Raw genomic sequence first — 22,309 nt, forward strand, 5'->3', positions numbered from 1 at the left:
GAATTATTGTACGCCACCTCCGCAAAAGGGAGGAGGTCAGTCCAGTTTGCCTGTTGGTAAGAAATGTAGCATCTAAGATATTGCTCCACCATTTTGTTAGCGGATTCTGCAGCCCCATTGGTGGCAGGATGAAAAGCAGATGATAAACCTTGAGATGATCCAATTAATTTAAGAAAACTCCTCCAAAACTTCGCTGTGAATTGCACCCCCGACCAAAATTATTCGCTTAGGGGTGCCATGCAGCGGGTAGATATGTTTCAGGAAAAATTTGGTCAGTTGTTGGGCAGATGGGAGTCCTTTGCAGGCGATGAAATGAGGTCTATCACAGTCCAGATGACAGTATTTCCTCTACTTTCAGGTAGGTCTACTATAAAGTCCATAGCTATTTCTTCCAATGGTTGAGAAGGGTCTGCCACGGGTTGCAGTAACCCAGGGGTTTCCCCTGGGATTCTTTTCATTGTTGCACATACAGTACAACTTTTTACATAGTTTTCCACATCCCTTTTCAGCTCCGGCCACCCGGGTGAGGTGTAGGGTTTTCAAATATCCAAAGTGTCCAGTCTGTTTTACATCATGGCTGTGTTTGAGAGGATTAAGACGGAGGGCTTCGGGCAAATATAGTTTCCCCCCTTTGTAAGCCAGGCCATCCCTGCACATTAGGGAGGTTTGATTATCTTTGCACCATTGATCGGTGAGGAGCTCTTGTTTTATTTTCTTTACCCCAGGGTCATCAGGATTGGGGACCTTGCGAGGCGTAAATTGAGTGGTAGTTTGTGGATTGGGGATAATTGCCTCATTAACCTCCCATTCGCTTTTGTATTGGGGTAACCGGGATAGTGCATCAGCTAGGAAGTTTTTTCCTCCTGGTATGTACTTTAGAGTGAAGTTGAAGCGGTTAAAGTACTGTGCCCACCGCACTTGCTTTGGGGACAATTTGCGGGGAGTTTTCAGTGCTTCTAGATTTTTGTAATCTGTCCATACTTCAAATGGCACCTTGCTCCCTTCTAGATAGCGTCGCCAGTTTAATAGCGCCCACCTAATCGCGAAGGCCTCTTTCTCCCAGATTGCCCATCTCCGCTCACTTTCAGTAAATTTCTTAGAGGTGTAGGCGCAGGGTTGCAGGACCCCACTTTTGTTCTTTTGTAGTAACACAGCTCCAACTGCCACATCGCTGGCATCGGCTTGAATCACAAAGGGCTCCCCTGGGCAGGGGTGCTTTAGGACCGGTTCAGCAGCAAATAGTCTCTTTAAATTCTCAAAAGCTGTTTGACAGCTCATCGTCCATGCTAGTGGTTGGCCCGGTCATGGCTTCCCTCCTCCTTTGCCTGTTTTGAGTAGTTCTGTAAGGGGTAGGGCAATCTCGGCAAAAGAGGGGATGAATTGATGATAAAAGTTGGCAAAACCCAGAGTCTTTGGGGGCTGCCATTCGATTATAGCTTTCACCTTGGCTGGATCCATTTCAATGCCCTCAATGGAAATTCTGTAGCCAAGATAATCTAATCGGGTCTGGTGAAATTCACATTTCGACAATTTGGCATAAAGCTTGGCATTCAATAGTTTCTTTAACACTTCTCTCACCAGCTTTATGTGATCAGTCATATTTGTGCTGTATATCAGGATATCATCAAGATACACCAAAACCCCTTTGTACAAGTGATCGTGTAGGACCTCATTAATCAACTGCATAAATACGGCTGGGGGCCCTGTAGTCCAAATGGCATGACTTTGAACTGATAGCTCCCCATAGGACAGTTGAAAGCAGTTTTCCACTCGTCTCCCTCTTTTATTCTCACCCAGTAATATGCCTCTCTCAGGTCTAATTTAGTGAAGACACTCCCCTTAGCCAGATGGGTTAATAAGTCCTTTAGGAGGGGGAGGGGATATTTATTTTCCACACTCACAGCATTGAGACCCTTATATGCAGAGACAAAGAGATCCATCTTTTTTCTCTTTGAACAACACAGGGGCTCCCACGGTAGATTTGGCCCGTTTGATGAACCCCCTCGCTAGGTTTTTGTTCACGTATCGCTGCATCTCCTCCATTTCGAGGGGAGACATAGCATACATTCTCGGGCGTGGGAGTTTGGCTCCTGGCACCAGTTCGATGGAGCAGTCATTGGGTCTGTGAGGGGGCAGGGCATCGCATTCTTTTTCACTAAATGCCTCCGCCAGGTCCCAGTATTCACTGGGGATGAGTGGTTCGCTCGGCGGAGGTGAGGCAGCCATGTGCGCTTGCTCATTGGGTGGCCTAAGATGTCCTGCAACATCGGTTGAATCAGCAGGAGGTTTAGGCCCTATAGGTAGTCTCACAGTTCTCATTCCTTTCCCCCACCAGATAAATGGCTTCCATTTGTCCAACCAGGCTAGCCCTAGGATCACAGTCTCAGTCATTTTTGGAGCCACTAGGAAGCAAATAAACTCCCAGTGCGCACCTATTTTTAGGCGTAAGGGCTCAGTTACTTGTGTGACAAGAGTCCCTCCCATCAGGGAGCCATCGGCTTGCTCAAACCTCATAGGTTTGGAAAGCTGTTTTGCCCGTATGCCCATTTTCATGGCAAACAGCAGACTAATAATGCAACGGGTGCATCCAGAATCAATTAGCACGTTTAAGTCCATTTGTGCCCCCGACTTAGGGATTATAAGTTTGGCAGCCAGTGAAAAAGGCGGGATTTGTCGACTCACCATCGGGTCGTTCTCTCCTTCGTCGCTGTCAAAGGAGGGTAGAGCAGGGGCGGGTCCACCCAGAGTCCCAACGTCCTCCTGTGTGTGGGGTGTAATCTGGGTAACAGGTTCTTGTGTGACCCGGTTGGATTTTTCTCTCGTTAGCCGCTGGGCAGGTTTCCTTCTCATTGCTGGTTCCGGTCTGCTCTGCAGTCGGGGGTAGGGGACTGGAAAGGTTGCCGCTCGATATTCCTCTTGTCCACACCGAAAACACTTATTTGACGGGCCTGCAAGTGGTCTGGGTCTCTCAGCCATCGCAGTAGTTGGAGGTTTTCGTGGGGGTGATTGCTGTCCGGGTTGCTCTGGCGGCTGCTCAGATTCAGGTGGGGGAGGCTTCTTATAGCGGGCGAGCTGAACGTCTAGCTTCACTGCTGCCTGGTACCATTCTTGCAGCTGATCATGTACGGCTCGATAGATGCAGGCCTGAGAGAGGTGATCGTCTAATCCAGTGGTTCTCAACCTTTTTAATGCCGCGACCCCAACCGGTCGTAAGTCGAGGACTAAACCGGTTGTAAGTCGAGGACTAAACCAGTCGTAAGTCGAGGACTAAACCGGTCATAAATCGAGGACTATTGGCCAGCATTCAGCTCCTGATGGGTTGGCCAGCATTCAGCTCCTGAAAGGGACGGGCCCTCGCGGCGTGTACGCACCAAGGCGGGGGACGCGGCCGGCTCCGCATCGACCGTTCGCCGTCTCTGCCTCGTCCGGCTGGTGGTCGACCGGGTCGGGTTCCCTCCATTCCGTGGGCGGCCTTTTCCCCCAAAAAATGGCAGACAGCCTTGCTTGGCGACCCCCGTGAAATGGTCTATCGACCCCAAATGGGGTCCCGACCCACAGGTTGAGAACCACTGGTCTAATCCCTCAATGAAGTGATGGATTACGGATTATTCAGGCCACCCCTCTATTCGACCTGCTATCTTGCGAAATTCCCGCACGTACTCCAGGGCAGGTCTGCCGGCTTGTTTTATTTTGTGGATCTGTTCTCTTGCTTTAAGACCAATAGATGGGTCCTCAGATCTTTCCCTCAGCCCTAGGAGGAAGAGGTGGGGGTCCTCCAATTCGGGGGCTTGCTCATTATATAAATTGTTCAGCCGTTCGGATGCTTCTCCCTCTAGCTGGACGCAATCACATCGACTATGGCCCCCGAGTCCGGGTAGAGATAGGCCCAGCAATTCAAATGAGAACGCACTTGGTTGAGGAAAAAAACCAGCTTCTCTGGGTCCCCATAGAAGGTTGCTCTGAAAAGTGGTGCAATCATAGGCTGTTGGGGCCCCCACTGTGGCTGTTGCTACTGGCCCCATCCTGGCTGCAGATTTATGCCCAGGGGTTGCACGTTCGGGGGCTGTGGCCAATCTCCCTGCTGTGGTCGGTCTCCTGGCTTCTGCACCATCCCAAGCTGTTGCAAGGCCTCTATTAGCTGTGGCAAGCTCAGAGATCGCTGACCATCCATCTGCTGGGGAACCCAATCTACCCATTGCTGCAGATGCCTCAGACTGGATTTCCCTCCCTCCAGGAATTGATTTCTGCTTTTCACCTCTGAGTTTTGAAATCTTTCCAGTGACTCACCCAAAACTTCGTTATCTCTCCATTCTGCTTTTGAAGTCTTTGCTCCCAGCTGGGAGATCTGCCAGAGTTCTTTCTCCCCCGGCTGGCCGGCTGCCGCTCCACTCCCTGGGGAAGCTGCTGCTGCTGAGGTGCTGGCCTCAAGCCATCTTTCTCCTTTCATAATGAGATCTCCCCGGATCTTTGTCAGTCTATCACATTTAGTTTAGGAATAGTGATTGAGGCCCGGGACGTCTTAATTGGTTTAAAAAATTTGTGGATCTTGGCATGATGTCATGTGTCTGACTAATGAAACACTTCAAAGAACTTTCAGGCATGGTTTAACCTAATAAGCCTTTATTAGTGTAAAGGAGTGTCAGCACGGCATGGTGAATGCCAATATCTGAATTTCCCTTCCTTTGCACATAACATTCCAGGCATTTCCCCTCCCCTATTTTGGGGTCATGATTCACATCTTCCAATTAACCTGGAGGGCAAAGATTCACTTCCGTTCCCTTTCGTGGGCTTTTCTCTCCTCCCTCATTCTCATCTGAATTAACTCTAAAAGTACCAGACAGTTCTGCATATTTTGTCAAAGCAAGAATATTCAATATTAGCAGCGTTGACATTAGCTTTTTTGGCTGCTGCTGCACATTGCTGGTTCATGGTTAAGTAATTGTCCACTAGGACTCCAAGGTCCCTCTCACAGTTACTCTTTTTAAGCCAGGTCTTGCCCAATCTGTACTTGTATCTTTGATTTTTGCTACCTAAATGTAAAACTTTGCTTTTCTCCACATTGAAACTCATTTTGTTGGATAGGGCCCATTGTTCAAGTTTGTCAAGATCTTTTTGGATCCTGAGTTTGTCTTCTGGGGTGTTGGGATACTCCTGCCAGTTTGGTGTCATCTGCAAATTTGATGAGTTCTACAATTCCCTCATCTAAGTCATTGATGAAGATATTGAAGAGTATTAGGCCTAAGACGGAACCTTGTGGTACCCCACTGCTTACTTCTTTCCATGTGGATATAATGCCATTGAGGACTACTCGTTGAGTACGGTTTGCCAGCCACCTACAAATCCATCTGGTGGTGATGTTGTCTATATTCCACCTTTTTCTAGCTTACCAAGGAGTAGGTTGTGGTCTACTTTATCAAATGCCTTACTGAAGTCTAAGTATATTACATCCACAGTATTTCGCTAGTCTATTAGTTTAGTCACTTTGTCGAAGAATGAAATAAGATTGGTTTGGCATGATCTGTTTTAACAAACCCATGCTGGCTACTAGTTATAACTTTGTTTGCTTCTAGCAGATCTGTTTTTTATTATCTTTTCTAGGATCTTCCGAGGTATTGATGTTAAACTGATTGGGTTGTAGTTTCCTGGGTCCGTTTTTTCCCCTTTCTTGAAGATGGGAACCGCATCTGACCTTTTCCAATCCTCAGATACTTTCCCGACGCTCCAGGATTTTTGAAAGATGTGGTGCAATGGTTCTGAGATAACATCTGCCAGCTCCTTCAGAACTCTGGGATATAATCTGTCGGGGTCGGATAGGTGTTCTCTTTCCATTTTCTTGCTTATTTTAATTTTTGTTTCTAATTTGTCTTTTGCAGTAGTTTTTTTGGTGTGTTGGACTATAGTTTCTTTTTGTGTGAAGCTGCTTGGCGATAGCCTTGTAGCCCATTCCACTCTTGTGTAGGTCTACAATCTTGTCCCTGACATCCTTGGACAGCTCTTTGGTATTGGCCATGATGGAGAGTTTGGAATCTGATAGATTGATTGCTTGCTTCTGTTGACAAGTGTCTTTTATACAGGTAACAAGCTGAGATTAGGAGCACTCTCTTTAAGAGAGTGTTCCTAATCTCAGCTAGTTACCTGTATAAAAGACGCCTGGGAGCCAGAAATCTTGCTGACTGATAGAGGATCAAATTCTTATTTCACTCAGTAAAATTGAAATCAATTTATAACTTTTTTGAAATGATTTTCCTGGATTTTTTTGTTGTTATTCTATCTCTCACTGTTAAAACAAACCTACCATTAAAATTATAGACTAATCATTTCTTTGTCAGTGGGAGAATATACAAATTCAGCTGGGCATCAAATAAGTTTTTCCCTCACTGTATGTGGTTCTTTTAGGAAAGTTGATGATAACTTTTTCTTTCATAAGATGGAAGAAGGCACAAGAGGTTTAGCTACCCTTCACTTCTTACTGACCATTAGGAAAGTACCAGGAAGAAGAATATCATGTAATGCTTAGTTCTTCATTTCAAGGAAAACTGAGTGTAAACAGGTATCCTGGATATTAACAAAGTGAATTCCAAGAATAATAATAAGTAGGCAGGAGAAGTTAATAAGGAGAGGAACTGAATATGTCAAAATGTTGTCAAGTATGGAAGAAACGTTAGCACTTTTTAACTTCATTTTTGTTCACTCCTATCCATTTCACCAGGGAAAGAGCAAGGTGCAATAATAGGACTGACATATAACCCACTGACTATCTCTCTTGACTCTGAATGAATTTAAATCTCCTATGTTCAAATGGAGAAAAAGAGACCCAGAAAGCTAATGAGGACAGACTGGATGAACCAGGAATGTTTAGCCTTGAGAAGAGAAGGCTGAGGAGGGACATGACGGTGCTCTTCAAATACTGGATGATCAAGACCAAAATTCTGCTCCACAGTGCAGGATGCAAAATTATGGATTTAAGTTCCAAGAAGGCAGATTCCAATTAAATGCTAGAAAACAATTATAACAGCAAAAGTTGTTCAATAGCAGAACTATTTTACCTTAATGAAACCATGTATTGGGGATGCTCTGATTTGAACAGAGCATTAATGAGCAGAGGCTAGGACTCAGTGGCCTACATGGCCCCTTTCAACTTAATAATTCCAAATCTTTCCTTAGCAGAGTATCATGCAACAAAAATAGGAAGGTCAATGGGAGAAAGTATATATGAATACAATATGTGAAGACTGCTTTCACTTAAGAGGTTATGGTATCCACTAAGTACTGACTCAAAGCAAAATATGTTTACAATACATAGTCCATACTGACTTACCGATGTCAATCTGTTCAACAGCTTCTTGTATAGTAACATTTGGGGAGGCCACTGTTTTGACAAACGGGTAGAGATTGCAAACTACAATTCTAAAAAAAGAAGCATGGAGTAACTTTAAATTAAATTCAAAAGACACAACTGTCATTTGCATGACTCTCTGCCAACAAAATAATTTTTTATCTTGTCTCAATGTAATGCAACTGTTATTTTATCCCTGCTGTAGCCCATGAAGAATCTTTCCTGAATCATCACCTGAAAATTGCTTTCAGGCAGGTTGACACTGGTGCTCTGATGATGGGGATCTTCCTAGTTTCTATCAAGTATGGCTAAGGAAGAGCACTACAATAAGTCAAGGTAAGAGAACATTTCTGTGAGCATGGGTTTCCTGCTGACTAATACATGCTGCTAACATTATTACATCCTTCAGATTTCACTAATTGGATGTTTTGGAACTTGCCTACATCATACCAACAGACTGCCTCCATTATATGCTGTTTCTAGAATGTTTGCCAACTAGGGAAAAATAAATAAAGAGGGAATAGTCCCAGTAATGATAATTTATCAGATACAGTGCACTTCCAAAGAGGATGCTATTCATACACCATATTGAAAAGCATTTTGAGCCTTTTGGCTGCAAATGAATTTGACTTTGAATATTGAAAAAAGTTTTTCAGAATACTGAAAATACTGAAAGGTTAGAAAAGCCATACTCTAACTTTTACTTTCACCATGACTGCCTTCAGTTATAAGTCTCCACACTCCTGGCCTTCTGGAAGAATCTGAAAACTAGGCTCTGCATACTATGTTGGGGGTAGCTGACCAGGTAGAGAAGATCCCCAGCCTGAGGCTATCAATCACCTTGTTTTTTTTAGTTTTTCTATTTAACTTTCCTAATTTTAATTGCATTCTTTACCTTTTTTACTTTTTATTATACCGAAAACCACCCAGAATTGCTGTATTAGTGAGATGGGTGCATAAACATTTAATAAATAAAAAACCCAAGCATTCTATTTGCATATTTTTCTGGAATATTTGTGACTCCAATACTGAATTCACCATGTGTAAGTTTTCTTTCAATATTTGATTAAAGAAAGGGGCAAAAGTTACGCAGTGGCTGACTAAGGAGAGTGGGAGACCAACATCTCAGCATCAAAGACTGGCCCTGACACTTTGCCCTCTCACGTCTGAGGTTGACTTACGTGTTGAAATTCAAATAAAGCTAAGTAAATCTTAAAAGGGCATATTTGCCAATGCTTCAAAGTAAATGATGAGAAGTCAAGATTTGTTCATTTCTTTCACAATTACAAATCCCTCCCTTTCACAAAAAAGGCATCAATTCTGAAAATGTGCACTTACAGGGGGGGGTACTTTATAGTGAAAAACAAACTTTAATCTCTATGCAAAGTTAACTTCCATCAATTGATATCAAAGGTTGACTTCATAATTATTTATTAACCCCCAACCACCCTTTTTACCTTACAAGGCTGAAATCCAATTTCTCCATGTCAGCTTTATCTTGTGGAATGTCACGAGCCAGGATGCCTAGTTTTTGTGTGAGGAAAAAGAGAGGCTCAGAAAATGTAAAAGACAGTCCAGGCCCTTGCTAAAGATTGCCAACGGGAAATAGCAGTAGGATTTATACTAAGAAAATCATATGAAAACAGTTGGTGTATGAAGAAAAAAAAAGTACCATCACATTCTCTTCTAAAGGTTTTACTCTTGAAAGTAAGCTGGCTTCTTTTCTTTTAACCCTAGCCATCCCAATATTGCTTTGAAACAAGCCAAGAAGTTGTAAATATATTAAAAATGTCACCTGAGAAACAGTATCTGCAATGCACACTATTTTAAATTATTCTATAGAAGATTTATTTTCAGCCTTTGATGTGTGAAACAAGGTATCAGAGATAAAATGCTTTCTCCTGTCACGCACATCTATCATGCTGAAAAATGCATTCATATGGAAGAATCCTTTATGACAAGTTCCCAGCTTGCAGTCTGGATGCAGCTGGGAGACAAGTTAGCTGTCTGAATAACAGCAATTTTAGATGGCTGTTTTTGAAATGCCCTGGACTTCCAATCCTGAATCCCTTCATCCTTCCTATTTTGATTTAAATGATGAGATGCTAAAGGCAACAGGTTGAGGAAGGCTGCTATAGATTAACTGAAACTCCAATCAATCCATCTTTTTGCAGCTCCATGCAAATTACAGTATCAATTTTATGTAAGAGAATCTGTTTTTTATTATTAGCTGTTTTAGGACCCTAATAAAGTACTAATTCATTCACAACAGAGTAACATACCTGCATGCACTGCAGGATGAAGAGTTTTCACACGTCCTCCAAGCATTTCTGGAAAGCCAGTAAGATCGGAAACATCTCTGTTCCAAAAAGAAAGGAGAAGTCAAAAACATTATGTAGCACCTACAGCATTCATATAACAAAAGGCTTCAGTTTTGCTGCCTTCAGCATCTAGGCTTCAGTTTTGCTGCCTTTTTAGACTGCTGTTTTATTATTTACAAGAATACGTTAAGTCGTGCATCAAAAGCAAAATGTCTGCTGTACGAAATAAAGAATGGTGGATACCATTTACTTGTGTCAACTTACTTCATGTCAAATTGGAATTCTTGGGAAAAAGTGGAGGGGTTAATACTTTTGGCCACGTTGGAACCACCTGAGAACATTTTCTACTATGTTCTATGTTCTCCTTCAGATTGTAGCTTGGTGTAAATTTTATTGATTTGCTCCATAGGTTGTTCCACTGGGTTTTTTCTTTGAAATTTTGCATCTATTTTATCAATTCTTTATTTGTTGTGTCTGTATTGTTTGTAAATGCAGCCTAATAAATTATTTTGATTCTGTATAAATATTTCAAATTCTGCCATTTTTCTTAGGGTCTCTCCTCCTTCTCCAAAATTGCCTAAGATTTTTTTAGCTATTTGGAAATACATTAGCCGTGATAGATTCCTTCCTTTACTAAGCAATTATTGATGCGTCTTTAGTCTATTACATGGGTCTAGATATTAGCATATGTAATCATATTTTTAAAATATTTTTCTTAATTAACAATTAATTAAATATTCATATTTATATCCTCCCCCAGGAAGGAAACAGGCAGGCACCTGATTTTGCCAAATGTACCAGTGACAAGAAGTAAAGTAGCTCAGACTTTCCCAAATAAAAAAAGGCATGTGTTGGTGATTGGAGATTCACTATTTAAAGGAACAGAGACAACAATCTGTAGACTAGACAAATTCTTAAGGGAAATGTGTTGTCTTCCAAGTGCAAAGATTAAAGATGTGATGGAGAGGCTCACCAAAATAAGCCAGCCTGTCAATTATTATTGCTTTCTCCTCTTTCATATTGGGACAAATAATACTTCTAAGACTCTGAAAGCAATTTTAATGGACTATGACAGTGGTGGCGAACCTATGGCACGCGTGCCAGAGGCGTCACTCAGAGTCCTCTCTGTGGGCATGTGTGCCGTTGCCCCAGCTGAGTTCGCCAGAGAGCACATGACGTTTGGAAGTGACAGGGCAGGAAGTGAGCGAGTAAGCAGCGTTGCCCCCCCCGGGATGCCTCGAAGATGTTGAGGGACTGGCCCCGGCCACGCTCATCCAGTCTGCCGTGATCACTGGGCCACGCCCACGCCCCTCATGAGGGCACCACAATGTTGATGCAGCCCTGGCACTTTGGGATAAATAAGTGGATTTGGGGTTGCAGTTTGGGCACTCGGTCTCTAAAAGGTTCGCCATCACTGGACTATGAGCAACTAAGCAGGATAGCCAAAGAATTAGGAGCACAGGTGGTCATCTCATCTATACTGTACTTCCAATTGAAGGTCAATATCCAATGAGGGAACAGAGGATTTTAGAAGTAAATTGCTGGTTCAAAGGATGGTGCCACCATGGGAACTTTAGCTTCTTGACCATGTATCCACTACTTACAGGAAGGGCCTCTAGTAAGAGATAGACTGCACCTGACAAGGAAAAAAAAGCATGTGTTTGGAAACAACTTGCTCAGCTCATTTGAAGGATTTGAAAGGGGGAAGGTGGGGGAAGGTGACCAACTTATAGGACTAAACCACAAATCAGATAGCGTCAGACAAAGGGATAGCATCGAGTAGTACCACTTTACACCATGCTGGTGAGACCACACTTGAAATACTGTGTCCCGTTCTGGTTATCACGATACAAAAAAATGTTGAGACCCTAGAAATAGTCCAGAAAAGAGCAGCAAAGATGATAAAGGGCCCGGAGGCTAAACTGCATGATGAACAATTGAGAGCTAGATATGTTTAGCTTATCAAAGAGAAGGATTGGGGGGACATGATAGTTGACACAAAAAAGGAAGTATCTACAGCAGGGGTTCCCAACCCTTGGTCCGTGGACCAGTACCGGGCCGTGGCATGCCAAAAACCAGTCCGCGCAAACGAGCAAAGCCCCATCTGCGGGAGGCAGGCAGTACATGAAACCATGCCCCCTTTGGTCCACAGAAAAACCTCTCTCCACGGAAACGGTCCCTGGTGCTCAAAAGGTTGGGGACCTCTGCTCTTTAGTGCATGGCATTTACAGAGGTCATGCAATCACGGATATACAAGCGATATATCACTGATATACAATATATATATATATGATCAATGGAACAGGGTGCTGTTGTACACACACACGTATGTATGTATGTATGTATGTATAAATCATATACTATGATTCTATGAAATCATTAGACATCATTGTTTTGAGGAATTACAATTTTTTCACAGAGTGATTATGATTGTCAGTTTTTATATTTCTAGCATATACATTGAGCCAGTTTGGATAAGGTGGAAAAGGTGATGGGCTAGAAACCAGGAGACTGCGAGTTCTAGTCCTGCCTCAGTTATGGAAGCTAGCTAGGTGACCTAGGGCCAGTCACTTACTCTCAGCCCAACCCACCTCACAAGGTTGTTGTGGGAAAATAGGAGGGACAAATATTATTGGTCATCTTGAGTTAAAGGCAGGATACGAATCTAGTAAATAACAAATGTCTCATTTAGCAACATAAATATTTATTTAAGTAATTTTGCTCCATTTTATGACTTTTCTTGCCCCAGTTGTTAATCACTGTAGTGATTAACTTAGTAACAAGGCTATTAAGTGAATCTGGCTTCCCTATTGACTTTGCTTGTCAAAAGGTCACAAAAGGTGATCACATGACCCCAGGACATTGCAACCGTCATAAATATGAATGAGTTGCCAAACATCTGAATTTTGATGACATGATCATGGAGAGGCTGCAATGGTCGTGTGAAAAATGTAATGATATTGTAACTTTGAACGGTCACCAAGTGTGTTATAAGTCGAGGACTACCTGTACACAAAAGTGATTTTTCCAAGATGCAATGAGGAATTCCTATTTTCTTTTTCAGATGAAAGACAAAAGTTAAAAGAAAATTATTTATTCCAAGCTAGCCTCATAATTCAATGTGTGAGAAACTGAATGCAAGTAGTGAAGTCCAATCTTATAGAAACTGGCTTGGAGACAGAAATACGTACCTTTTAAGGAATAATTAATGGTACAATGTCTGATTTTGAAAAACTAAAGTTGCTCCTAACTTATATCTCAAAGTGGATGCCATTATTGATACCTACACTTCTTTTGCACTTTCCACAACATTGTAATATTCCTTTTTTGTTCTTTTCTGATACTTTTTAAGATGGTGTATGCATTACATAATATTACTAGGGCATAGAATTACAGCCTCCAGTTGAGTAGCAAACCCCAACTTTAAAGAAAACAAGTACCCATGGGAGATATATAATGCTTACTCTTAGAATAATACTAAATACAATAAAATGTTGATTTAATGGACCATTTTGGAGAGAAAGGGTATCTCTTTATGTCACTGATGTAATTTTTAGCACATGTAATAGATACTGTTATCTGCATCAATTTACCTCACTTATCTACAGGTAGTCCTCAACTTACAACCATTCATTTTATAACCATTCAAACTTGAAAAAAGAGACTTGACTCTAATTTCACACTTATGACCACTGCAGCATTCCCATGGTCATGTGATCAATATTCAGACATTTGGCAACTGGCATATATTTTTAAGATAAGATAACCTTTATTGTCATTTTTTGCTATGAACTCACTGGCCCACATTAAAAATGAAGTCCTGTTGCCTGCTCTCAAAAGAAAGTATATATCTACCCATATACATACCGGTACATAACACACATATATACACATGCTATATCTATCTATCTATCTATCTATCTATCTATCTATCTATCTATCTATCTATCTCTTTCTTTCTTTCTTTTTCTTTTTTTCTTTTATACCTACACCCATACATATATATATACATATAAATATTAATCACTGCCCATTTTGAATACATAGAAGAAAGAGGAAACTTATGGTGGTTGCAGTGTCCCAGGGTCATGTAATCACCTTTGGCGACCTTCTGACAAGCAGACTCAATGGGGAAGCCATTCACTTAAAAACCATGTTGCTAACTTACAGTAACTGCAGTGATTCACTTTGAAACCGTGGCAAGAAAGGAAATAAAATGTTTTATGTCCTTTCATTACATTTTTAATGTAAGCATTTGTAATTTTTGGTTATCTGTATACAATGATTTGATGTTTTCTGGAATGTTTGTTTTGGTCTTTGATCGTAACATTCATAACATATTTCAACTATTTTATTCTAATCACAGGATCATCCATTCAGATATATCTATTAAATTATATTAGCCTTTCTGTGCTAAGAGCTCAAGCTCATCTTAATTATTTCCCAGTCTGAGTATTAGTGGAGACACACAAATTGCATGAAAATTCTTTACCATATTGAGGCATGAAACTTTTGTTTGGGGTATTTAACTTCCAATCACGTTTTTCATCTTCAAACCCCTCAAGTTTCAATTTTTATCTTTTAAGCAAATCTATATTTCAGTTACACATATTTTTGTAATCCCTGTAAGGCTCAACCCATCTCCCAGCAGTCTATCATCATCCAGACTTTTGACACAGAAACCAAGTATTTCCTGCAACCCCATTTGTATAACCAGTAATTCCCTGAATTCTTATATTCCTTCCCCATCCTCTTCAAGACTGGGAAAAAGGATTAAAGTAGACTTTGTGAGCTCCCAGTATCTTGAACTTCCTTTACCTTCAAAATCCAAGATGACTGGGTTGTAGTTGCTCACAGAAGTATACTCTGTGGGCACAATTATTAGGCAACTTGTATTTTGGAGGATAATTTTTCTTATTGAACAACTGCAGTGCTCTTGGTCAATCCAAAATGCTAATAAATCTCAAACCTGAATATTTAAGAAAGTAAAAGTGAGATTTTGGCTGTCTTAGGAGAATATCTGTGGGTGCACAATTATTGGGCAATTATTAGTGTGCAGAATTATCATGCAACTAAATGAAAAATGAAATTTGCCCCATGTCACTCATTTAGTTGCATCTGTTAAAGTGAGAATAATAAACAAACAAACTCAAAATGTACAAATAAACATTTCTGACATTTCAAAAAAAAATCAGTGACCAATATAGCCACCCTTCTTGTCAATAAAAGTCATAAGCCTTTCATTCATGGAGTCTGTCAGTTTCTTGATCTGTTGACGATCAATGTTTTGTGCAGCAGCAAGCACAGCCTCCCACGCACTGCTCAGAGAGGTGTACTGTTTTCCTTCACCGTAAATCTCTCGTTTAAGAAGGGCCCACAAGTTCTCAATAGAGTTTAGGTCAGATGTCATTATTCTTTCATTCTAACCACGCAGTAGAGTACTTTGATGCATGCAATGGAGCATTGTCCTGCATTAAAATCATGATCTTCTTGAAAGATGCAGACATTTTCCTGTACCACTGCTTGAAGAAAGTGTCTTCTAAAAACTGGCAGTAGGTTTGGGAGTTGATTCTGAGTCCTTCTTCAACCCAAAAAGGTCCACCTAGCTCATCTTCAATAATGCCAGCGCATACCAGTACCCCACCTCCGCCTTGCTGGCATTTGAATAGAGGTGGAGCTTTGTGCCCATTACTGATCCAGCCACAGGCCCATCCGTCTGGTCCGTCAAGAGTCACTCTCATCTTATCAGTCCATAAAACTTTTGAAAAATCTGTTTTCAGATATTTCTTAGCCCAGTTTTGCCATTTCAATTTATGTGTCTTATTCAGTGGTCCGGTTTCAGCCTTCCTTACCTTAGCCATTTCTCTGAGCACTGTACACCTTGTACTTCTGGGCACTCCAGGTAAGTTGCATTTCTGGAATATGACCGCACTGGAGTAAAATGGGTCCCTGGTAGCTTCACATTTGAGTCTTCTCAAATCTTTGGCAATAAACGTGCATCTTTTTTTCTCAATACATTTCTTGCGATCCTGTTGACTATTTGCAACAAAATATTTGATGGTTCTGTGATCACACCCCAATATCTTAGCAATTTCAAGAGTGCTGCATCCCTCTGAAAGACTTTTTACAATTTTTGACTTTTCAGAAAGAGTTAAATCTCTTTTTGGCCCATTTTGCCTGAGGAAAACAAGTTGCCTAATAATTATGCACACCTTGATAAGAGTGTTGATCTCCTTAGGCCAGGGGTTCCCAACCTGTGGGCCGTGGCCTCTTTGCAACCGGGTCATATGAATGGCTGTCTGGGGCGCACAGGTGTGTTACGCGCGCTTGGGGTCCCACTTGCACAAGCGTCAAAGGAACTCACAGCCCCACTCACACAAGTGTCGCAGGCCCTTGTAGCCACACTCACACGAGTGCTCAGAGCCTCACTTGCTTGTCACAGGTTCTCTCAGTCTCACTCACTCAAGCAATGGGTGCTCGTATGTGCCCCTTGCACATGCCCCTCTCACAAAACAACTACCCCCTACCCCCTCCCTCCCCTCCAGGCCACTAACCCGGAAATGTTGGGGAACTCTGCCTTAGGCCACACCATCCCTCATTACACAAATACACATCACCTGATATGCTTATATCCTCTAAGCATTCAGGTTTATACAGCTTGGAGGCAGAAAATATGCATGAAAATGATGCTATGGTCAAAATACTTGCCTAATAATTGTGCACACACAGAATCACAGGAAAGTATAACTGTCACGGGACTTGAAAAATACTGAAATTCCTGTCAGTTTCCTCTTCTGGATTCCTAGTTCATAAGCATATGCAGTAGCCAACACACTTCTTTCTGTTTTCCTAATAATAGGCTGCCAACAATACAAGTCTTTCTGTCCTCTTGCTAGGTGCAGCTGCTTCTCTCTGTCTTTCAGGGATCAATCATCCTACCTCTTGTTCAACAGCATCCCTTTTCTGCCCCTGAAAATTCAGAGCCCACTTCTTTTAAAAACATCTACAAGCAATTTCTGAATTCCAGTGGTACAACGTATCTTTTTTACCAGTTGTTTCTGGTTTTCTCTTCCATTGTTTTTGCATCCTGGATATATTTATTTATTTCCATTCTTTAATTTGATCGTATCAGTTTAGGTATGGCCACTCATTGCTTCCATTTTTTTATACTTTTTGTTCAAACATTACTGTAAGCTTGGACTTGCTGCAAATATATGCTGAACTGTTTTCAGACAGAGAATACAAGCATTACATGTCACAACTAAGTACCATGTCCTGGTTTATTGGTTTATTTTAGTTAATTGATTTGTTCTTGATTTTTATTGATTTAAGTGTATCTGTAAGATGAGCTAACAAAATCTCTAACCTGTGGGACAATAGAACTTTCTTTGAAGACTGCAACTGGCTAGAACAGCTGAAGACATACTTTGATGTGGCCTGATCTTGGATTGCTCACAGCTTTCTTATTTAATATCCGCAACCATGTTTGGTGGCATTCTTAAGAGCTTTTAGCACACAGAATGTACAATAATCCATATAGTATTTCAATTAATAGCTAGTTTTTGCTTTAGTTGGGTCTTCCAGAAACAGTTGCAGCTGATATAAGCACTCCTAAACACAGTTACCACAGTAAGATAATACTCAATATCATCAACATATTGGTGGTATCCTGTTCAACTCCTGTAATGACTGCATCCGAGACTTTATTAGGGTTTTCCAATAAGGGTCAGTCATTAAGGTGACTCCAGTTAATTTCAACCATTAGTCTAAAACTTGAAACAAATCTAGATTAAAAAAATATTGTTGAAAGACACCAGTGAGGGTACCATTATTTATTTTCTGGACTTATGTTCTCATCTATTTCACATGATTCTAGGCAACTCACAACAATTGATAAAAAACAACAAAACCACACTTCCAGCAGAAGACTTGTGTCCAAGAGGAATCTCAAACTGCATACCAGATCAGTCAGGGGCAATGTTATAGAGAGAGATGTCAATTCTCCTAACTCCAGGGGGACAAAGATCCACAACCACTCCATCTTGCTAAGGTATTTGTTGAGCTAGCTGCATGGCGGACCTACTGGGGTTAGCTCCGTAGGGAAAGCGGAGCCGGCAGCGGGAATGGGGAGCCTCGGAGGGTCAGAGGCTTTGCCTGGACCCTGATTTGGGGTGCTGGGCCCCCCGGCGGCCGGGAGTACGACTTACCGGTCACCCCGGTCTCCCTGGTCTCCCCGGTCTCGGCCTGAGCTCCTCGGTCTCCTCGGTCTCGGCCTGGGCTCGGCCCGGTCGCGGCCTGACGGGGACCGGTCGGGCGAAGGGCGCGGCCTGGTGGCCCGGCGGTGGGCTCGGCCTGGTTCCGGCCCGATTTTCAGCCGGAGGAAGACCTGACGGCCCGGTCGCGGCCTGGGCGGTGAGGGGCGTGGCCCGACGGCCCAGCGGCCCGGCGGTGGAGTCGGCTTGGAGGAAGANTAATGATTTCATCTCCATTTTGTGGAGGCTGAATAGATTTCACCATGTTGTGCCGGAGCCAAGCATCAAATCTGAAATAATCATCCAGGAATCCAGGACCATTGTGGAAATATTCCAGTCCACCTGCAGCAAGGTCAGATTGCAGAAAATAGGGGTGTCTCTTATTAACTGGACCATCTGGAAGAGAAAGGGTCCCATATGTGGGCAATTTGGTCACCAGAAAGACCACGTCATAGGAAGCTCTCATTGGTTCCAGTTCTTTGGTTAGAAGGTTGGACGCATCCAGTAATGAGACGTTGATGGCTGCACTTTGAGCTTCTGGGACAGTGAGGCCTGAAAGAGAGAAGAAAAGGAGAAACAAGGGGTGGTCATCTTCCTGAAACATGCCATTGGTTCAAACCAAGGAGGCAATGTAGAAGCTGCTGTGGAAGAAAGAGAGTGTCAAAGAGAGAACGGACAAGGGAAGTGGAAAAAGTGAAGAGAAGGAAGAAAGGCAGATTAAGTACAGCTCAAGAAAATAGTCTCAGAAGGTGCCAGAGGTCCACCTGAGCTGTACTTAATCTGCCTTTCTTCATTGCCTTCGATTTATGACTGGTCCTTAGCGACTTTTTGAAGTTTTGATGGATTTCTCTGGGGGCACATCATGACCCAGTTCCAAAGTTTCAATGGCTGGCCCCTCCTGAGGTCATGTGAGTGGGCAGGTTCATTATGGCCATAAGTTGAGGACTTCTATAACCCCCTTTTTTTTCAAATAACAACAGAACATTTCTTTTCCTTTCTCCATTGCTTCTGTTCCTGCCACCTGCTCTCATTTCTCAGAAGAAGTGCTGCTAGAAACGGATCGATCTCTTTCTTTCTGGTCCAGGCTTGTTTCACAACCTCCTCTTCTCAGTGTCTACATTTTTAAAGGCATGAATACTTGCACATAAGCCTTGAACTTCTTTCTCCTCTCCTCCACTGCTGATGATTAACACCCACGTTATCCTAAACTCTGAATTTTGTATGCATGCCTTCCCCGTTTCATTTTTGTACCCACCCAGAAGTTGAGATCTCTGTTACCAAAAACAAAGAAAAAAATTGAGAATTACACAATTGGTTGGATAACTGTGTTCTGATTCATGGATCAGCCCAATCATAGCAGAATAACTCCGCTCCCTTAAAAACCTTCCAGTCTCCTAGCAGCCACCGATCTGCTTTCTGAGCATGTCTCCACGTCTCTGCTTCCTACCTTTATTTCTCCACAGCTGAGAGGAGCCCTGAGGACAGCTGGCCTCGAACGATATCACCACACCAAGGACAAATAGGTCTGTGGTCACCGATGGAGAAGAAATTTGGAAGTGGAAATTATCTTCACGGATCCAGAAAGGTTCTGGTGGCATCTCGTGGTGGTATGCAATGATTCCAGCATCTACCTGTTTGCCGAAGACAAGAAGGACAAAACATTCATTAAAGTGAAAAAAATCAAGAACATTAGTTTGATTGGAACTTCTTATTCTCTGGACCTTTGGGTTCTAGGTAGGTCTACTTGTATCCATGCAAAAGGAGACTTCCCCAGTTGGATTTCTCTAGATATGATGGACATCAACTCCTACAAAACCAAGTCAGCATAAAGGGGCTTTTTTCTGGCTGGGGGCTGGTGAGAGATGAAGTTCACAAGAACATTTTGTTGGAGAAAGTTGATATGTAGGCTGCCTCATCACTAAATTCTCCTCTTTTTGTCCTTCTATTTCTCCCATGGAAGTGCTGGTGGTATTCCATAACCACCAGTTATGCTCTTTCATGTCCCCCCCCCCCCCAATGTTATTTTTCCAAGTGGGGAGAGATCAGATCCTTATTATGATGTTTGTCCTCCACAACTTCATTTTGGTGCACTCAGGTTATAGTAAACTGACTTTACCCCCCTGAAAAAGTGAATGAATTTTTTGATCCTTTTCTTCTCCCATTTTTTTGCTCCTTGTTCCAAAAAACATCTCAGAAAGAATATTGTAGACCCTGTTTCCACGTGATTAAAAGGAAACAGCTTCATACCACATCTGGTCATCACTCAAACCAGGAAGAAATGAAAATGATTTCTCCCAACCCAAAAGATTACCACTTTTAGCCCTTCCTCTAGAGTTGATGATCAATGCACATAATTAAGATTGGTGGCCTACATCACACAAAAAAGTCCCAAACATTTTAACCTCAGCTTGGGTGAAATTTCTCAGCTCTTCCCCGTTGTTCTTCTGGCTATTCAACAGCTTGCCAAACTGTGGAGGTTGTTGTATGATGTAAAATAAAGACTTTTCGGCTTCTTGATTGGTCACTGCTTTCAGGTTCTGACTTCTGACTGGCTGAGAAGATCCTTGAAAGGTAAAAGATAGGGAGAGCCACCCCTTAGCCACCACACAATGAAAAGGTTGCTCATCTATGAAAGAATTGGAAATGGTTTCTCCAGGTTCTAAATGCTTGATGTATTCCGTATACACATCATGTTCACCTCATAGCGCTTACATGCATTGACAACACATGAATACACAAGTGACTTTAATGCAAAGGAGAGGAAATGTAGTTTAACAGTAGAGCTGGGGATACAATGGAGAGGACATCAGGAGACAGAGGTTCCAGGAAGGGTTTCATAGCAAAGCTGATGACATCGTCAGTCATAACTTAGACTAGCCTAGCCTTTCACAAAGAATAATGTTGTCTTTGAAACTGAGGACATCAGTAGATATCTTACCTGGGCACACCATCAGATCTTGCTTATTTTTCAGACTGATGATAAGTTTCTTTTGGGCTTTCACAGCAAAAAAGTGTCCCGGAGACATGTTCTCACCATCAGATAGATCGAAGGAAAACCCTCCCTCCAGAGGTCCTAGAGACGACAACCAAAAAGAAGCTTAGAACACAAGGACATGTGGTCCATTCATGCCCTAACTTCTTGACCTCTTCTACTTTTGGATATTGGACACCGCAGGTGGGGCCTGTAGAAAAACGGTGTGCAGTTTTACTTCTTGGTAGGACTAATTCTGCTTATGCCCTTCTGATGGGATACTGATACTCCAATGCCCTGCTTACTTTTCTTTTTCATTTGATGTTCACCAACCACTTTTTCATGGGTACCTGTTTTGCCTGGTGATCTCTAAAACATTCTGCTCTTTAATCTGCACTTTTATTGTGGATTTCTAATTGATTGTGCTGCCTGCAAAAGTTGGGATTTCATATCTTGTCTTGACCACATAGAAAGTGGAATTTACTGTGGAAGTAAGCATAATGGAGGATCCATCGTGAAAGATCTGGCCGGGTAGATGAAAGACCTGGCTGGGATGGAAGACTCCGGTGGGGGGATTTGGAAGGCCTCGGCCTGGCGGAAGACCTGGTTGGGAGGGAACACTCGGCCAGGATTTCGCCCGGCGGAGGTCCGAAGGATTCGCCCCAGTAGAAGACCTAGCTGGGACAGAGGACGTGGCGAGGGCTTGGGGAGCGGCTCCCTGAATTGACCAACTCCACGAGGACTGTTTCTCCCCCCTTTTTTGGTTCCCTGCTGCCGGACCCATTGCTTCACCCGGAATGTACTCCAGGACGGATCTGCTGGTCCTGCGCGATTCCCCCCTCGCGCAGGCCTGGCCCAGTACAATCCCAAGGGCCTGCCTCGATGAAGGGGTGTGGAGCCCCGAGAGGTGGTATGCAGCAGACAGAGGGGAAAAAATGAAACTAAGGGCTTTTTTAGAGGGGTGTTTTAAAATTTTTTTAGGGGGTATGGGGGTGGTTAGGGGGGACAGGGGATGTCTCCCTGAGGCTAAGGTCGGCCATGTCTGAGGGACGCGGCATTAGAATGGTGAGGGGGGAGGTTGGGGGGCTAAGGGAGGGTGGTGTGATCAGTACGGTCAGTGGGAGGGGCAGATATGGCGGGAGCAGAGGACCATATCGGGTTCTGGGAGCACGCACACGCTGCTTACAAGCTTGCGGGTGCTCCGGTCCTCAGGACTCTACTCGGTCTCCGGGGATCTTAGACCCTCGGGCCCGGGATCACCGGCTGATGCTATGCAATGCCAGGTCCGTGGTGAACAAGGCCCCCCTCATTCAAGATCTTATTCAAGAGGGGGGTGCGGACCTGGCAGGGATCACCGAGACCTGGCTGGGCACGGAAGGGGGTGTACCCCTCGTGGACATCTGCCCGCCGGGTTTCCAGGTATTTCATC

The 22,309-nt window shown here is 42.9% G+C and overlaps 1 protein-coding gene across 1 annotated transcript in view; it reads right to left on the minus strand.

Moving 5' to 3' along the window:
- ATIC (5-aminoimidazole-4-carboxamide ribonucleotide formyltransferase/IMP cyclohydrolase) overlaps positions 1 to 22,309 on the minus strand; it is a 67,198-nt gene that overhangs the window by 40,374 nt on the left and 4,515 nt on the right. Inside the window, exons 3-5 of the mRNA XM_015821654.1 lie at positions 9,619 to 9,695; positions 8,794 to 8,860; positions 7,319 to 7,407 (exon numbers count right to left, since the gene is read on the minus strand). Coding sequence (XP_015677140.1) covers positions 7,319 to 7,407; positions 8,794 to 8,860; positions 9,619 to 9,695 — 233 coding nt within the window. The remainder of the gene's footprint in view (positions 1 to 7,318; positions 7,408 to 8,793; positions 8,861 to 9,618; positions 9,696 to 22,309) is intronic.

Source organism: Protobothrops mucrosquamatus, unplaced genomic scaffold (assembly GCF_001527695.2).
Source record: "Protobothrops mucrosquamatus isolate PMUCROS unplaced genomic scaffold, P.Mucros_1.0 scaffold1377, whole genome shotgun sequence".
Lineage (NCBI taxonomy): Eukaryota > Metazoa > Chordata > Lepidosauria > Squamata > Viperidae > Protobothrops > Protobothrops mucrosquamatus.